Source organism: Cydia strobilella, chromosome 8 (assembly GCF_947568885.1).
Source record: "Cydia strobilella chromosome 8, ilCydStro3.1, whole genome shotgun sequence".
Taxonomy (NCBI): domain Eukaryota; kingdom Metazoa; phylum Arthropoda; class Insecta; order Lepidoptera; family Tortricidae; genus Cydia; species Cydia strobilella.
In genome coordinates, this window is record NC_086048.1 from 15,983,385 (window position 1) to 15,999,651 (window position 16,267).

General features: G+C 36.1%; 2 protein-coding genes and 1 long non-coding RNA gene across 3 annotated transcripts in view; 1 reads left to right on the forward strand and 2 right to left on the reverse strand.

Moving 5' to 3' along the window:
* Positions 1-16,267, reverse strand: part of LOC134743744 (uncharacterized) — a 467,732-nt gene that overhangs the window by 436,528 nt on the left and 14,937 nt on the right. The gene's annotated exons all lie outside the window — the stretch shown is intronic.
* Positions 1-16,267, reverse strand: part of LOC134743807 (uncharacterized) — a 576,396-nt gene that overhangs the window by 81,504 nt on the left and 478,625 nt on the right. The gene's annotated exons all lie outside the window — the stretch shown is intronic.
* The window catches only part of LOC134743783 (short neuropeptide F), an 86,724-nt gene that overhangs the window by 64,890 nt on the left and 5,567 nt on the right, over positions 1-16,267 (forward strand). Inside the window, exons 3-4 of the mRNA XM_063677438.1 lie at positions 2,660-2,761; positions 12,944-13,119. Coding sequence (XP_063533508.1) covers positions 2,660-2,761; positions 12,944-13,119 — 278 coding nt within the window. The remainder of the gene's footprint in view (positions 1-2,659; positions 2,762-12,943; positions 13,120-16,267) is intronic.

The following is a 16,267-nucleotide window of genomic DNA, read 5'->3' on the forward strand; positions in this document are numbered from 1 at the left end:
TCGTAACCAAGTACCCCGACTACTCACTTACTTTCTTACGAAGCATTTAGTAGGTGTGGAAAAGAGTAAGACGATTGACTGTGTGCATCTCAATGGTTATGTTCTGGCGGATATGGGATTAGTCGGACCAAGCTAATTATGCATGGCATTTGCAATGACAAAGAGTGGTAATATCATCATTAATGTCAAATTTCTGTGAAAACATTTCGTTTATAATGACACTGCATTACTTTGTTCTGTTTTAATACAGTGCTAAGTTTAGATGGGACTCTGGATATTTGACTATTGATATATTTATATAGGTCCCACTAGTTTTTTGGTGAAGAAAAACATCGTGAGGAAATTCAAAGGTGTATGTGAAGTTGCCAACCCGCACAGGAGGCCCGTGCCCAGCAATGGGAGTATGTAGGATGTTTTTTTTTTTATGTGTATAAAAATTTACTTTTATGCCACTAGCGTTTTCATTGCTTTTTATTCCACCACTACGAAATCAATACGAATATATACTTTAGGTATTTTAATTTATTTAATTGAGAAACAAATTCTGACATAAGACATGAGTTACACATTATCACATTTCCCATTCATAACTGCTAATAAAAAGTACAAAAAGAGTTTTTAAATAAGACATTCTCAATTTATTTTTGATATATTTCATCTGAGCCATTTAACTAGATAATAAAACATCATGTAACAAAAAACTGGATTTCATAATGGATTTGTCTTGTAAGTGGGTGTCCTATATTAACCGTGTTTCATGAAATCATCACGTTATACCTATACCTGGCTTCCTGTACGACGTATTCAGAAGAATACTTTTTATTGCCATTTGAAGGGTTTCATGTCTCCATTCTGATGTGAATATTATGATAATATATTTTTTCTCATTTAGTACAAAATTGGTATTTATGATCACATTTAACTTTTTCCCATTATTAAGTACCCATTGAAGAGTTGATTAAACCGCCTCAAAATTAGATATCGAGCGAATATAAATGGATAAGTAAATATTACATTCGCCTCGGCATGGAAAGTGTGTGGAGACGGAGACGTTTTCACTTATCAGATTTTTTAACACAATTATTGCGTTCCTCTTGCACGGATATCATGCAAGTAATTAAAAATTTAATAGATAGTAGCGGTAAATATTTTTTCATGAAAACGACAATTCGTTTAAGCTAGGGTTCATTCTGAAAATAATTAGTTTGTTCTAGTTTTCGCGGTAGCCCGGTGGGTACTAAATTGTATAAAAGTAGTGATGCGATTAAATTTTTAAACCAGAGGCTAACGAGGCTGAAAAATCGATCCATCTAGGTTTTATTGTTGGTAAGATTCGATTTTGGGTGTTTTTTATATAATAAATACAATATTTATAAGTTTTATAACATATATTTAATTGGGGTGTGTGAATCCGCATTGTGCTAACGTGCTTGCTCACGTTGCCACGTGCAGTGGGACGTAAGTTATATATATGGTCGTGTCGTGATGACGATTCAATCATTGTTTATAGTCTAATCTCATGAATTTTCGAGTGAAATAACCGTATGATAGATTTTTTGCCGCTACTGTACCTAATTATACGGCTACATAGCAGGCCAATTCGAAAGTATACTGATATGAGAATGACAGTTTTAATTGATTGCAATTAATATTGTCTTCGGTTACCGCGATAGTTACTCATGAAATAAAACTATGAAAACGGATTATATCGCGTATATTGAATTTATAATACATCCTGACGTTTCGAACCCTTTACAGCGTTCGTGGTCAACGGGTGACTGAGGAAAAATTACAAAGTGCAAAAATACCCACATACTAAAATAATGAACAATCATAGACTATAAACTTTAAGGCTGGTTGTACATGCAAAATCGGTTCATACGGCTAATTATACACTACAATTATTTTCAAGTAAAGATATATATATATACGCGATAAAAACTACGCCGGCTCCAACCCTACACCAAGGACCCGAGAAGATTTAATTCCCTCCTAAATTGTAGGAGGGTATCCCAATATGGGACCGGCAACAAACTCGGCGGGACACATCTTTTCAAAACATATTATGCTCAGAATGTCCAACATCATCCAACACTAAGGTCTCACAGTCTATGTCTCGCTTGCTCCTTTATCAGATGGACTACAGGATCCCAAGCTGGTGGTAGAGAAAAGCCATCTTCCCTATTAAAGTTTGATTTGTTTGAGTTTGATTGCAATTAATTTCTTACTACTTACATACTTTTCCGTACATGTATTGGCGCGGGCGAGACGCACAATAACTAAATAACATGATTAAAATATCATTGTAATGTCAGTGTACGTTCGAATTGGCCTGATAGATAAATACCCAGAGCTACGGCGTAGCACTTCGTAGCGAAGCGCAACTAAACATAGCAAATTAACCATGATGTAAAATAACGCTTACCATAACCAAGACGTTTGCTATTCCACCCAGATGTGTCATATTGCCCATTCTTTAAAAATCGTACTGAATTAATATTCTAACAGGTAAATAAAGTCCATAGCCGGAGCGTTCTATAAAATCTCTCTTGGCTACCGTCCCGATCAGTAGTAGTAGTATCTCGTTGCAATAAGGTTTCCGCGTGGTTAATTAACTAATGTCAATGATAGCATGAACTTACGAATGTGTTTGTTGCAGACATGTCCCGAAGCTGCATTGTGGTGGTGGCGGCGTGCGCGTTGGCTGCGCTCTGCAGGTTACCCGGCTCCACCGCACAGGCGCTCGCTCCTCAGTATGATTGTGAGTACATAAAAAATCATTTGTTTTTAATACAGAACGGTCCTGAATGTTTTCTTTGTATGTATATATTTAAATATGTATATCGAAGCCTAATACCCATAGCTACAAGCCTTGGTTAGTTTGGGGCTAAACCGATCTGTGTAATAGTCCCCAAATAGTTATTTATTTAAAATAAGGGACACTAAGCGTCCGAACTTAAGTGCCTATTTCATCATTAGACGAGAGAACAGGCAGTGCAATTCAATAATTAAAAATACATGTGAAGGTTCAGGTATAAGCATAATAAAAAAGTAACACCTATATAGAACACGTTGACCACAAACTCTGTAAGGGGTTCGAAACGTCGGGGTGTTACGCGATATAATCCATTTAAATAGTTTTGTTGCATGAGTATCTATCGCGGTAACCGAAGAATTAAAATTATAGCAGATAATGTTTAACCAGAATAAGTCAATCATTATATTCATTATCGAATAAACGTTCATTAACCTTAATTTGAAACTATGTTATAAACTACCAATGAGGATATAATAAGATAGAGCGGTACTGTCATAGTAAATTTTGTAACCACTGTAAATTCACTGCCATCTATCGACATACTTTAAAACTAAAAATGAAGATTTTAAAAAATACGTTAAAATGTATTTAAAAATGGATAAATTATTTTTTTATTTGCATTAATTATTTTTATATGATTTTGACCCATGTTCTTTCACTGGTATGCGTTAAAATTATAAATAACAAACGAAACAGTCAACGCCCTCTATACGAGTGTAGGCCAAAACTAGTGGCGCCATCTGATCGAGAGTCAAATTTTCGTGATTTTCGAGGCACGTTTTTTCCTTAGACTGTATCCATCTATTACGGAGTTATATCTATCTTTGAAACTACTTACAATAGGTACGTAGATATAGGTACATTAATGTTATCATATAATGTTTCACAGTGCCATGGAATTCTATTATGCTGTGAAATGTAATGAATTAGAAAAAAATGGTTTCGCAAGTAGTTCTAAAGGTTCTTCCACAAGATTGACTTTTGGATTAAGTTAAGGTAACCTAGATTTTATTATTTTGGGATTACACGAATACTTTTTGTATTGAATACTCCAATAACTTACACCTATTTTGTAGACATTTTAAACGCATAAGTAGGTAATATGTAAGGAAATACTTTCCAAAATACCCACCAAGTACAGTATCATGTTTATTAATGTTCTCAGAATATTCGCCTTATACAAACACTCAAGTGTAAAGTTTCATCCATTTGAAAAGTGAGTAATCTTTAATAATTCATGATGTAATTTATTTGGAAACGTAAATTATCTACTGTGATGATAATATAATTATCTTTTAGAAAGCATCAGTTTCGCTCAAGCACCCTGCTTAACCGACTTCCAAAAATATGATGTTCGTAATTTATATTGTAAGACTTTGGTTTTTACAAAACGCATTTACAACTTCATCGATTTTTGTGTTATTACTAAGTAGTTACGTGTAGAAGTAGGTTTTAATACATATTTAATTAAGTACGATTATATAACGCAGGTGTTTCATGAACCCTAACTTAAGTAAAGTGCACAGGAAAATGTGCCCATCTAGGCAAAGTGTTCATTACAGCTATTTAGCGTGTAAAATGTTATTGCGTCACTTAACGCAAAAACAAACAAGTAGGCACTTCTTGTCGCAGTAAAATTAAGCTAGCTTAGCAAGTTTTAACATTACCTCCTGGGATGTTTGCTTACTAATATAACTGAAATTATCATCGAATAGCTAACTTTACCTAACTCGAATTTATGGATGTGAGATTTGAATTTTGTACAAGACTTTCAAAATAAATATACTGTCAAGTTAAAAAATATCTACCTATACAAAAAAATATACTAAAATATTATGCGCATTTATAAAAGTAGCGGAGCGGAGCGGAGGGAGCAGTAGATCACCGCAGCGCTGTGTGTACGACATCCGACGACACGGAGGTCGGGACTGGATGAATCGGGCACAAGATAGACAGGGAAGGAAGAAGAGGGAAGAGGCCTACATCCAAGATTGGATCACCAAAAGGCCACCATGATGATGATGATAAAAGTAGAGGCATCTATGTATTTTGTGCATTCTGTTTATAAGACTTTGAGCGAATGCATCTACAATTCTACATAGCCGACCTTGACTGGCTAGACTTTATAAAGGTCGATGGCTGCCCTAGAAGTCACAAAGTCACCAGGATCACGTAGAATATAACCGAAACCACATGCCAATCAATTTTCACATTGGCTAAGAATCACGTATCTCATTATAATCTGCATCTTCCTACTTATACCGTCTGTGACGCGACAGGTAAGTGCCAGCGCTATTACACATTAGTTGTTGAGGTGTAGTGTACGGGTAGGTATCTATTGAAAACATTGAACATTTAGCGATTTTGTTGCTGTAAATTATATAATGAATAAATAAGCATTTGCTGCTTCACCACGCATAATAAGCCGAGAAAGCAATTATTTGCTCCATGCATGTTTTTTAACTTTTGTAATTTATATCGTTTGAACACCGGAAAAAATAAAAATATTTTTGTAGACCTTCACATTATTTTATTAAAAAATATTTAAAATGTTGACACTTTTGAGCGGTTGAAACGCTCATAATTTTTGGCGCGAATTCGACAGAGCGTGATGACGTCACACATTGGACGGTCCAACTGACGTTTGCTACTAATGACACTATGGATGGTATAGAAAGGATCGCAATCTCTTATGGCAGAATTGTTGTAAAAGTGACCGCGTTAAGCTTTAAATAATAGTTCCTAATCTCTCCGGTGGCGCTAGTTAGGCTCTGGGACATGAGTATAACATGAACCATATAAGGCAACAAATAACCCGACCAAATTACGTAGGTTGTTTTTGGTAGTATTTCGGTGTATGGTGGCGCCGCCTAATTACTGTTTTTTGATGGACACTTTTCATACATAGAGATTTGGCTCCTTTATACAGTCTCCATGAATGACACATATGAACTTATCTGTCGAATGCGTGACGTCACGTGACGTTTCGCGCGTTTCGCTCACTAGCTTTTCGAGGGCAAATTTTTGTACTTTTTTTTTCTAAAGATAACTTAATAACGGAAATGCATCTGTAACATGATATAACCATAACAAACATCCGAATAAAAAATATTTCGTTCAAATATTAACTTCATGAATGGGCTAATTAGAAAACCAGGGGCCTATTGCATAATAAAATACAAGCTAATACTATTAGTGGTTTTGTATGTAAAATCACTAATACTTACTATTAGCTTGTATTTAATAATGCAATAGTTAAGCCCCAGTTTGAATTTGGAAATTGCTGTGCGAGTATATGGTAATAGTTATTTGTGCAACAAGAGAGGAAAGTTGGTTTTTCTTGCGAGAGTTTTTTTTTTAATCCCGAGAAACCGAAAGATTCTAAGTTAGAATCTTGAGCGTAGCGAGGGACTCAAAACACGAGATATAAAATAACTTTGCTCTCGTGTTGCACACATAATTTTTCACCTCAGTAGTGAGAACATGTTAAAGGTTAAAATGTATTTCGAATTACGCAAAATAATTCAGAGAAAAAAAAACTTGTAATCTAAGTATGAAGTGGCAGTTCATGGCCTTCACTAAATTAAAAAAGCTACATTGTTTCACTCCCTGGAGTGAGGAAAGTCGCACTTTCTTCACTCCAGGGAGTGACGAAATTAGGCTTGTTCGAGCTGCTGAGGTGAAAAGAATTGTATTTGATTTCCAATAGTCGTTACAGCTGTAATGCGTTGTGGGGCAGTTGGGATTGCTAGTCATATTTGCCTAATGAAGATAAGAATATTAAAAACCGGCCAAGTGCGAGTCGGGCTCGCACACGAAACTTTAAGCTTTATGTATATTTTAAACCCTGCTACCGCGAAAACTTTTGAATATGAAATTGTAATTCTTGCATTAAATTATCCACTCGGTTGCGGTTAGCTTGTTTCTTAAATAAACGGTATAGGAAACTCTAGGTACTTAGTAATTTCATTGTTATTGTTATTTAAGCATTTCACTATAGTCTACCTTTGGCTCCTTGGGACAGTAAGTGGTAGTAAGTACTAAGTATCTTATTACAAACAAATGTATGTAGAACGTATAAATAGTAGCAAATAAAGACAATAGCAGACAAACTGTAAAAACAGTTTTGCAGGAAACTGTATAGCTTAATGTATAACTTTTGAATAAAAAATCTCTCTATCTATATATCTATCTAAAAGAAAAATATGGGAGAAATCTACCAGTATCTAAAGTTAACAATCGACCTCCCTTTTCTTGTTGTTTTATTAAAAATTAGCATTCATATTTTAAAAGGAAAAACACGGAGAGTGCTCCGAGGAATTGTTCGGATTAATCCCTGCCGCTTCTTTTCGCCATTGCCCTACGCGACAACATACCATCCTCACCACCTAGATGGTTGGCAGTCCTCAACTGTGCGTTTTTAGAAACTTCCTGCCTCGCACAGCTAACTATGGAATGAACTGTCGCCTGCAGTATTTCCGGACCGATATGACCTTCAAACCTTCAATAAAAGAGCGTACTCCCATCTTAAAGGCCGGCAACGCACTTACAACCCCTCTGGTGTTGCGGGTGTCCATGGGCGGCGGTAATCGCTCACCATCAGGTGATCCGTCTGCTCGTTTGCCTCCTATTTCATAAAAAAAAACATGATAATTAAAATAATTACTTAAAATAATTTAGCGCAGCAAATGATAGTTACACCGAGCTACAAGATATCACGGCAAGCAATGACGTTGATTTTTTGGGTTCCGTACCCAAAGGGTAAAAACGGGACTCTATTACTCAGACTCCTCTGTCCGTCTGTCCGTCTGTCTGTCTGTCCGTCTGTCTGTCTGTCCGTCTGTCTGACACCAGACTGTATCTCATGAACCGTGATAGTTGAAATTTTGACAGATGATGTATTTGTTGCTGCTAATGAAGCTCGGCTAGAATTTAGACACATTAAATTTGTGCAACGTTGTGTCCATGAGATGCTCAACATGCTTCGCCGGCACTTCATCCCAAAAGCATTTATTTTCATCTACATAAGTATGATCGTTTCATTCCTGGGCACAGATATAACCTTTGTAGTATTTTGTTACCTACTTAGACTAGACATCGCTGTAAAGGGGCCCACTGACTTCAGTCCGCCGGACGATACCGGCCTGTCAGTTGTTCGGAACTAACAAATTTTTGTTCTAACTGACAGGCCGATATCGTCCGGCCGACTGATAGTCAGTGGGCCCCTTAAATGACTGTAGTAACATTGTGTTTACAGTTGCTAAGGAAACGTTGCACGATTACCTACGCACCGGCGTGCACGTGTCTCCTGAACTGTTAATCATTTGTAATGTAATATCCTGTATAAAGTTCCGGTCAATTTAATATAGCGAAAGTTACATGTTACTGACGGGCTAGCACATGATTGCCGCGACATAATCTATCCGTCCCCCTTTAATTCATACAGTTAGTAAAAGACGGGTAGTCTATCTCGCGGCGAGATACTGTCGCGCCAAACATGTGATCGGCCTACTGGTTAGTCACTATCAATAAACAGTCGGTAAAGTAAATTTCTTAGTATTATGATGGCATGTATACCTAACATCCCCTACTTGATTTACTTACTTCGGTAGAACTCCTCTAACGTTAAAAAAATAACTCAAGATCATCTAGTTTATCATCAGTTTTCCTTCAGCGGCTTTGGATTCCGTGGTCCACTTTCCAACATTAACCCTCCACTTTGCACGAGTATAACTTACTAGTTAATAAAGTATTAATGTCCCTTTTAAATTATTTAGGAAGCATAGTAATTATTGATATTTAATCACTGTCTGAAACTTCAGCAATTAATCAAAAACGAAACAAACGAATTTAGCTAAAACAATGGTTTAATTTGCATATTCTATTATGAACCAAAGACAGTTAATGTCCAAGGAACGTTTTATTAATCGGGTCATTGTTCCAAACGAATAATAGCTGAAGATCCAATCATCACCTCAGATACTCTTAACAATGGTAGTAGATTAACAGAAAGTTTTGTGCTAACCGGACTCCACTGTACCTTATTACGAGTAATTACAACTTGCGAATCGCGTAATTGTACGTCAATACCTATCATTTTTGCTGAAATATCCATGATGATGAATGAAGGTTGAGGGAGACGATGGCTGAGATACGCGTCATACTCGTGAACGGGTGCTGTTTGTGGAGACCGGTCTGTTTAAGTTTACACGGGCTTAATTTTACCTATGTAACTTTACTTTTGAGTGGCATTAGTACACTTCATTCGGTTCTTGTCTGTTTGTCTGATTTAATATCTTGTCTTTTTATTAATTATATAACAATTCAAGTTTTGAAGACCCTTTACATCTCTGGATAATTTGATGATCTTTTTTATTATTATATACCAGACCTACATTTTATCTCTGACACCTAGAGACTTTTACATCTCTAAACAATGTTAGTACTTCTGTTGTTTGTATATTTTTTATTAGCTTTTTTTGTGTAATTTGACATTTATATTTATGTAATTGTTTTTTTTTTTGTAATTTTGGGTTAATTTTATTGTTTGTAAAAATTGACATGTAAAAGTGCCCCTGTGGCCTATTTGCTGAATAAATGTTTGATGTTTGATGCGTAAAACTTATATCCTTCCTTACTATAGAAAAACAAAAGGGAATCAGTCAGTATATTTCAAGCTAGGAAAATGTAAGCAAAACTTCAGCAGGACACATTTAAAATTTCCTTAGCCACGGACCAAACTCAGTTGACTCGCGGAATTTTAAAGCAATGCTGGATGTATTCTTGGAGTAAAACGTGCGATGTTGTTACATCAACATTCTTGGTAAGTACCTACTTCCTCTTCCTGCTCCGACTCATTCCTGGTGTAAAGGCTGTCTATGGTAACCCAGAGAGGAAATGTCGCAAGCATTATGGACACCCTTTGCACCGGGAATGGCTGATAGAGTTTTGTTTGTTTAAAACGTAGTTGTAATTTTTTAATCTTATTCTATAGTTTTTAATTTCTGTCTCTAACTCTTGTGTTTTTTCTATAAAATGAAAGTTCAGACCTAATAATATGATGTTCTTTATTTGTTTGTTTTTGTTTCCATAGCATCGTAACATCGCCTTATGTTAGCTGGTAAAAATTGACTTTTAAATGATAATTTTGAATGATAAATATTTTATTACGTTCATTTGGATTTGATTTTGTTCGATATCTTACAGTTAATATTTTCTTCGGGTTGGTGTGGTGAAAATTTTTGTGGTTTACTCGGGGGCAAAATTTGTTTAATCCTCGTGCTTTGAAACCCTCGCAACGCTCAAGATTCCATTTTTCGAACCACGAGCGTAGCGAGTTCAATTTTGGAATCTTTCGCTTGCTTGGGTATCAATATTAGCACGAGAGGTTAAACAACCACTTTGTCCCCTTGTAAAACAAAAGACTTTGTGTGAAGATTTGTTGTTTTAGGTATAAACGTTTGGCATTAGGTATAGCAACTATGTAGTTAAAATCAAATCGGAACAAATTAACACATGAAGTTAAATTGCAGTCTCTAAGCAAATTCAAGTCGAACACACGTGGGTAAGTTGACACAAGGGTACTAAGTACAAATTGCAGGAGAAATGTTTGTAATTAATGATGTTTACAGACGCAAGACTTGGAAACTTCGACTGCTTTCGCGTGTTCTTGTAAATAACTGGCATTGTTGTAATAGTGTCAGAGGCCAAGCGTCAAGTTTAAATACTTAGCTTCCGTGAGAACTAAGACTGTCCTAAGAGATAGCTTTGCAGCTTGCACTTGTGGAAATGTGGATGTTACTTAATTTAATTTAAATAGAAAACATAACAACTGTCTTTACTTTTTACGGCTATTAATTAGGTATTTTATTTTACCTAATCTAAGTAGACATTTAAATTATCTTTATGGATACGACCACGCAGCACGCAGAAACGCACGACACGCCTCAGTTATTATGATCTGGTGATATCATCGACTGTCAAACTCAAAAAACCGGCCAAGTGCGAGTGGGACTTGCGCACGAAGGATTCCGTACCATTACGCAAAAAAAAACACGTTTGTTGTATGGGAGCCCCATTTAAATATTTATATTATTCTGTTTTTAGTATTTGTTGTTATAGCGGCAACAGAAATACATCATCTGTGGAAATTTCAACTGTCTAGCTATCACGGTTCACAGGATACAGCCTGGTGACAGACAGACAGACGGACAGACGGACGGACAGACGGACAGCGAAGTCTTAGTCCCGTGTTTACCCTTTGGGTACGGAACCCTAAAAATATACTACTGTGTTTAATACTTAAATGTTAGACTTATATTGACCGTGATTGCCTTTTGTATTGTCTTTTGTTGGTCTATATCCCGGTCAATATAAGTCTAGTGAACCGTTAATCATTCAAAACTGTTAATATTTAAATGTATGAAATAAAAATAAATATTTGTTAATAAATCAATATAAATGACGATGAATGTTTAAAATATTATCATTACATTACATTCATTTATTCAGTTTCACTTTTTTTAAAGGGCCTTCCACACACGCGTTCGCGGCTTCGCGGCTTAAGGCGCGTATACATTAAGGCCGCTTAATACACATCCCAATTTAGGACGGTTTGTCTATGGTTTTAGAATTTTTTTCCGATCAAAATGTATATGTCGCCAATTACCGTCCCTAATTTTTTTTAACCATCAAAATATTTTCTTGTGTTTGACTTTACTCATAGTCGAAATGAAAAGAAGTGTTTAACTCGGGTAAAAGTAACCAACTCACCCTCGAACTATATCTCGGGTGATATGGGCCACTTTCCATCCTTGGTTAACAATCTACTATTGTTTTACATATGATCTTCTCTATAAATCCAAGCCAAAATAGCAATGTAACATGAGGTTGCTTTTGTAAACAAAGTTCATCATTTCGGATTGAAGGCCCTGCACGGCTCAATGCCTGCCTTCATCTCACCCATACCTACTAACCTTTATAACAACACTGAACCTTCAACGGTGAAGCTGTCCACAAACTATTACAATCCTTAGACAAATATAACAGGGTTTAAATCGTAAGAAATGATCCAAAGTCCAAAGTAGGCATTATGTCTAATGCTGGACTATTTATGAGCTTTTTCTTAAAAATATTACTTAATACAAAGTTCTATTAAACTATATTTTATAAATGTGATTATATTTAACTGAATAACGGTTCACTTCCAGTAACTTGCGATGACATTGCTATAAAGAACGGTACCTATCTAATATTGATTCAGTTTTTTTTGCCAATAACAACTTGTTACAGTAACAATTCTGAAAAAGGATACGAAACTTTAATTTAATGTGTATTTTTTTCTTTGATGCGTGATGTAACAGTTATAAGTAGTTTTTTTTTAGTTTTAAGTTTACATTACACATACATTTCAGACTGCTCGTTTCAATAGATACATAGTCAGTTCACGTACTTAGTAAGAGTATGATCGCAAGTATGAAGTTTTAACTAGCGCACATACATAGTTGACTCAAGAAACTTTTGTTCTCGTTCCCCAAAGCCCTTCACCAATAAAACTTGCGAGATCAGTTACTATACTCCATCCATTATCTATTGTTTAATAAGAAAACTTAACATTTGATGATGTATTTGGACGTTTTAACCAATATTTGATTTGATTGACCTATTAACAATCTTTGGTCGCTACCTTTGTTTTTTTATCCGTCAGATAAAATTTATTGCATTTTAATGTACATAAATAATAACTAAGGTTCTTCTTTGTATTAGGTACTGGGCGGCATTAAGAGAATTAAGAGCTGATGCATTGAAATTACTTAGATGGAGAGTTCAATATTAATTTATAATATTTAGTTAGGGACTGGAATTGGCGACATTTACATTTTGATCGGAAAAAAAATTCTAAAACCATAGACAAACCGTCTTAAATTGGGATGTGTATGAAGCGGCCTTAATGTATACGCGCCTTAAGCTCACTTCAGACTACGCGGCGCGAAGCCACGAATGCGAGTGTGGAGGGACCTTTAAAAAAAGTGAAACTGAATGAATTAATGAATGTAATGTAATGATAATATTTTAAACATTCATCGTCATTGTTCTCGCAATAATAGTATAATATTTTGTTACCAGCATCAGCAGCAGCAGAAAGTGCGAATGGCTGGGAGGCACTAGGAGGACTCTACGCGTTGCTGGCGCAACACGACGCGCTGGGCGGTCACGCGCTCGCGCGCAAGTCCGTGCGCTCGCCCTCGCGTCGTCTACGCTTCGGCCGACGCTCGGACCCCGACATGCCGCCTCAAGCACCAGTGAGTAGCATTACAACTCTTCAATACTAGCTGGAAGGCACTAGGTAGACTACGCACTTTTGGCGTAAAACGACGCGCTGGGCGGTCACGCATACTACGACCACATTTAAACTTACTAAAATTGATTGACTTCGATGTAACTTCCCCAAAAGTCGGGAAAAGTCCATCTATGCATTATTTTTGAGTTAATCAACGCGGAAAATGCCGCTACCGCCTTTCCCGCGCGCCGCACGAGAGTAAGCCCTAAGCGACTTACTAACACAATGACGCGTGTACAGACAGACTACAGACGTGCGGTTCACACATAGAAACGCAAACAAACCTTTAAAGAACTTACGTTCAAACTAATTAACAGTGAGTTGCGCGTAAACATATTTTACGTTAAAAAAACGGGTGCGTGTAAAGTAATATAATTCCAATCTAACATCATTACTTCAAATTTTTGTTCTTAATTCACCCCCAAAGCGTTATGCCGTTTCGCTAAAGCTCCCTAAAAGCGATTCGATTTTTTGCTCCATTTGCTACCAACTTATAAACAAGACCCTCGTACTGCTGAATGGATTTACCCAACATTCTATCTGACGGATTTTTATAATAATGCGATTGTGGGCAGATTTTATACGGGATTTTCTGCATTGCAATCCGTTTGAAGTCTAATCTGTATGCTTATATGTATTATAAATTCAACGCAAACAAATTGGTATAATTGCGAGAAATTGTGTTGAAAGCAATCCATTAGGAGATAAGTAGGTACCTAATTAGTAAATGACAAAGTAACCGAAGGAAATGTATAAACAAACAGCATATTAACATTCTATTGACTTGGTCGTCTCGGTTGGCTTCTCGCTAACTAATAATTCTTGTGAATTACTTACATAGAGTAAACTGATGTTGGCGGAAGTGTATTGAATAAGTAACCGCGAAGGTAATGGTATAGTTTAAACTTTTTGTTGTTTTTATGGTTTTGCCCTTTTCATTTTCGTTCTTAACTTAGTGAAACTACTGCCTGTTTACCTCCATATTATTCGTAGGACCTATACCTACTATTCTATATAACTTCACCCAGATTTATTATTTCGGTTTTTGTTCCATTTGTTGTTTTTCTGGTTTAAGTTTAGTTTTACTGCACATGTGAGTTTACAGTAAATTGAATTGAATTGAATTGAATTAAACGTGATGATAAATCATATTACTTGTGGCCTTTCATGCTCGGTAAGCCATAACCGCATTAGGCTGCGTCATAAGCCTATATGATTTTGGTTGCTTTATTGTTGAACTTTATCAATTTAATGGTAGAGGTCAAAATTCAGCCTGCCACAATATTTATTTAGAACAAAGGGTCAATTCTTGCATAGGATAAGACAAGTAAAATTTAATTCGCAGGATTAAACTAAATGTAGCTGCGCCATGAATAAATTGGTCGTAGCTGAATGCATGTCCAGTAGGGCTAAGATGGTCGGCTCTTTATCATTTGTCACCATGCCTGTCACGATCTAACAAATATGTAAACGCGAAAGTGACACATGGCATGACAGGTGATGAAAATGCGACCATTATACCGCTGCAGAAAGTAAAATAAACTACCTGCCCAATTAAAAACTGTAATAGATGTCATATATTAAAGAAAAAGTGACGAAGCCCTCCAGTGGTGAAGGCCGGATTCGAACCACAAATCAAAATATTTAATAAAATAATATTGATTTGTTCCCAAACTTGTTTACCTACCCAATGATTGGCCCGTTAAAGTAGGTATATATGTATAGACAGTCATGAGATTGTTACTTACTTTAAATTGAAGTTGAAGAAGCCAGTCATTGGATAAGAGGCACAATAAGTTGTATATTTAGTTAATTTAGTTAGAGTAGTTGACAAGTTTTTGTTAATCGTATCACTCGATCAGGTTTGTTTTGAGAACCAAATGTCTGTATGGGACCCATGTTGCCTTAAATCAATACAAAAGTCACAAATGATGGTCAAAGTCTGGCACCCGCACTTTACTGACGAAACGCTCCTAACAAAATGGCAATAATAATGGTAATATATTGTGACGTCACGATGTAACGTCGCTATTGCTTAGAAGCCGTTTCGATGTATGGAAAACACGGGAATTTCGATTTTATCGGTGAAATATTACGTTTATGTATATCGTTGCTATACAATATAATTTTTAGTAATTTGAATGAACGACAATAAAATTAACCTATTCAGAATTATCGTTTCGTCTTTGTAACGCATTTTCGCTACAGACCGGAAAACTCATGTTATCACTTATCACATACGACATAGAACTACGAGCATTATGAAACCATTTCAATCAAAAAATTACAATCAGTTACCATAGCACCTATTTTCAATTGTTACATATTTTAAATGTTCGGGTTTATTAAGCCGTATTATTTATTCTCTATTCTTATGGGTTACTTGTCTATTTCCAATTTTAACTTTATAACAAAACAGTGCCAATCAAAGTAGATGGTCGACGGTACACATAATGCCTAAATTTAGAAACAGCTGTGTTTACGTCAAACGCAAAGGGGTTAGTTAAATTAATTCGCATCAGCCAATAACCAATGGAACTAATTATGACGTGTCAGTTTCATTGGTTAATTATTTTGTTAATTACTAGTATCATAGATAAAGTTCGACCTGCGCAACATTTTGTTAGGATATTTAGCTATGATATGAGAGAGTTTTTCAAGTAAGAAAATGTAGCAAGCGATTTATAGCAGCTGGGTAAGATCAAAGGGCTGCAGGCTATTGCCTCTTCTCTTTACCCGCACACCGGTGAGTTTGTGACAATTGTGACTGACCGCTAAATCCATACTAATATTATTATAAATGCGAAAGTTTGTATGTCTGTGTGTTACCTCTTCACGCTTAAACCGCTGAACCGATTTAGTTGAAATTTGGTATACTGATAGTTTGAGTCCCGGGGAAGGACATAGGATACTTTTTATCCCAGAACTCACCCCTCAAGGGGGTGAAAAGGGGGGTGGAAATTTGTATGGGGAATCAATAACCGCTGAACCGATTTAGATGAAACTTGGTATGGGGATAGTTTGAGCTGTGGGAAAGGATATAGAATAACTTTTTTCCCCGAAATCATCCCTTAGGAGTGTTAAAAATGGGGTGGAAATGTATAGTGTGG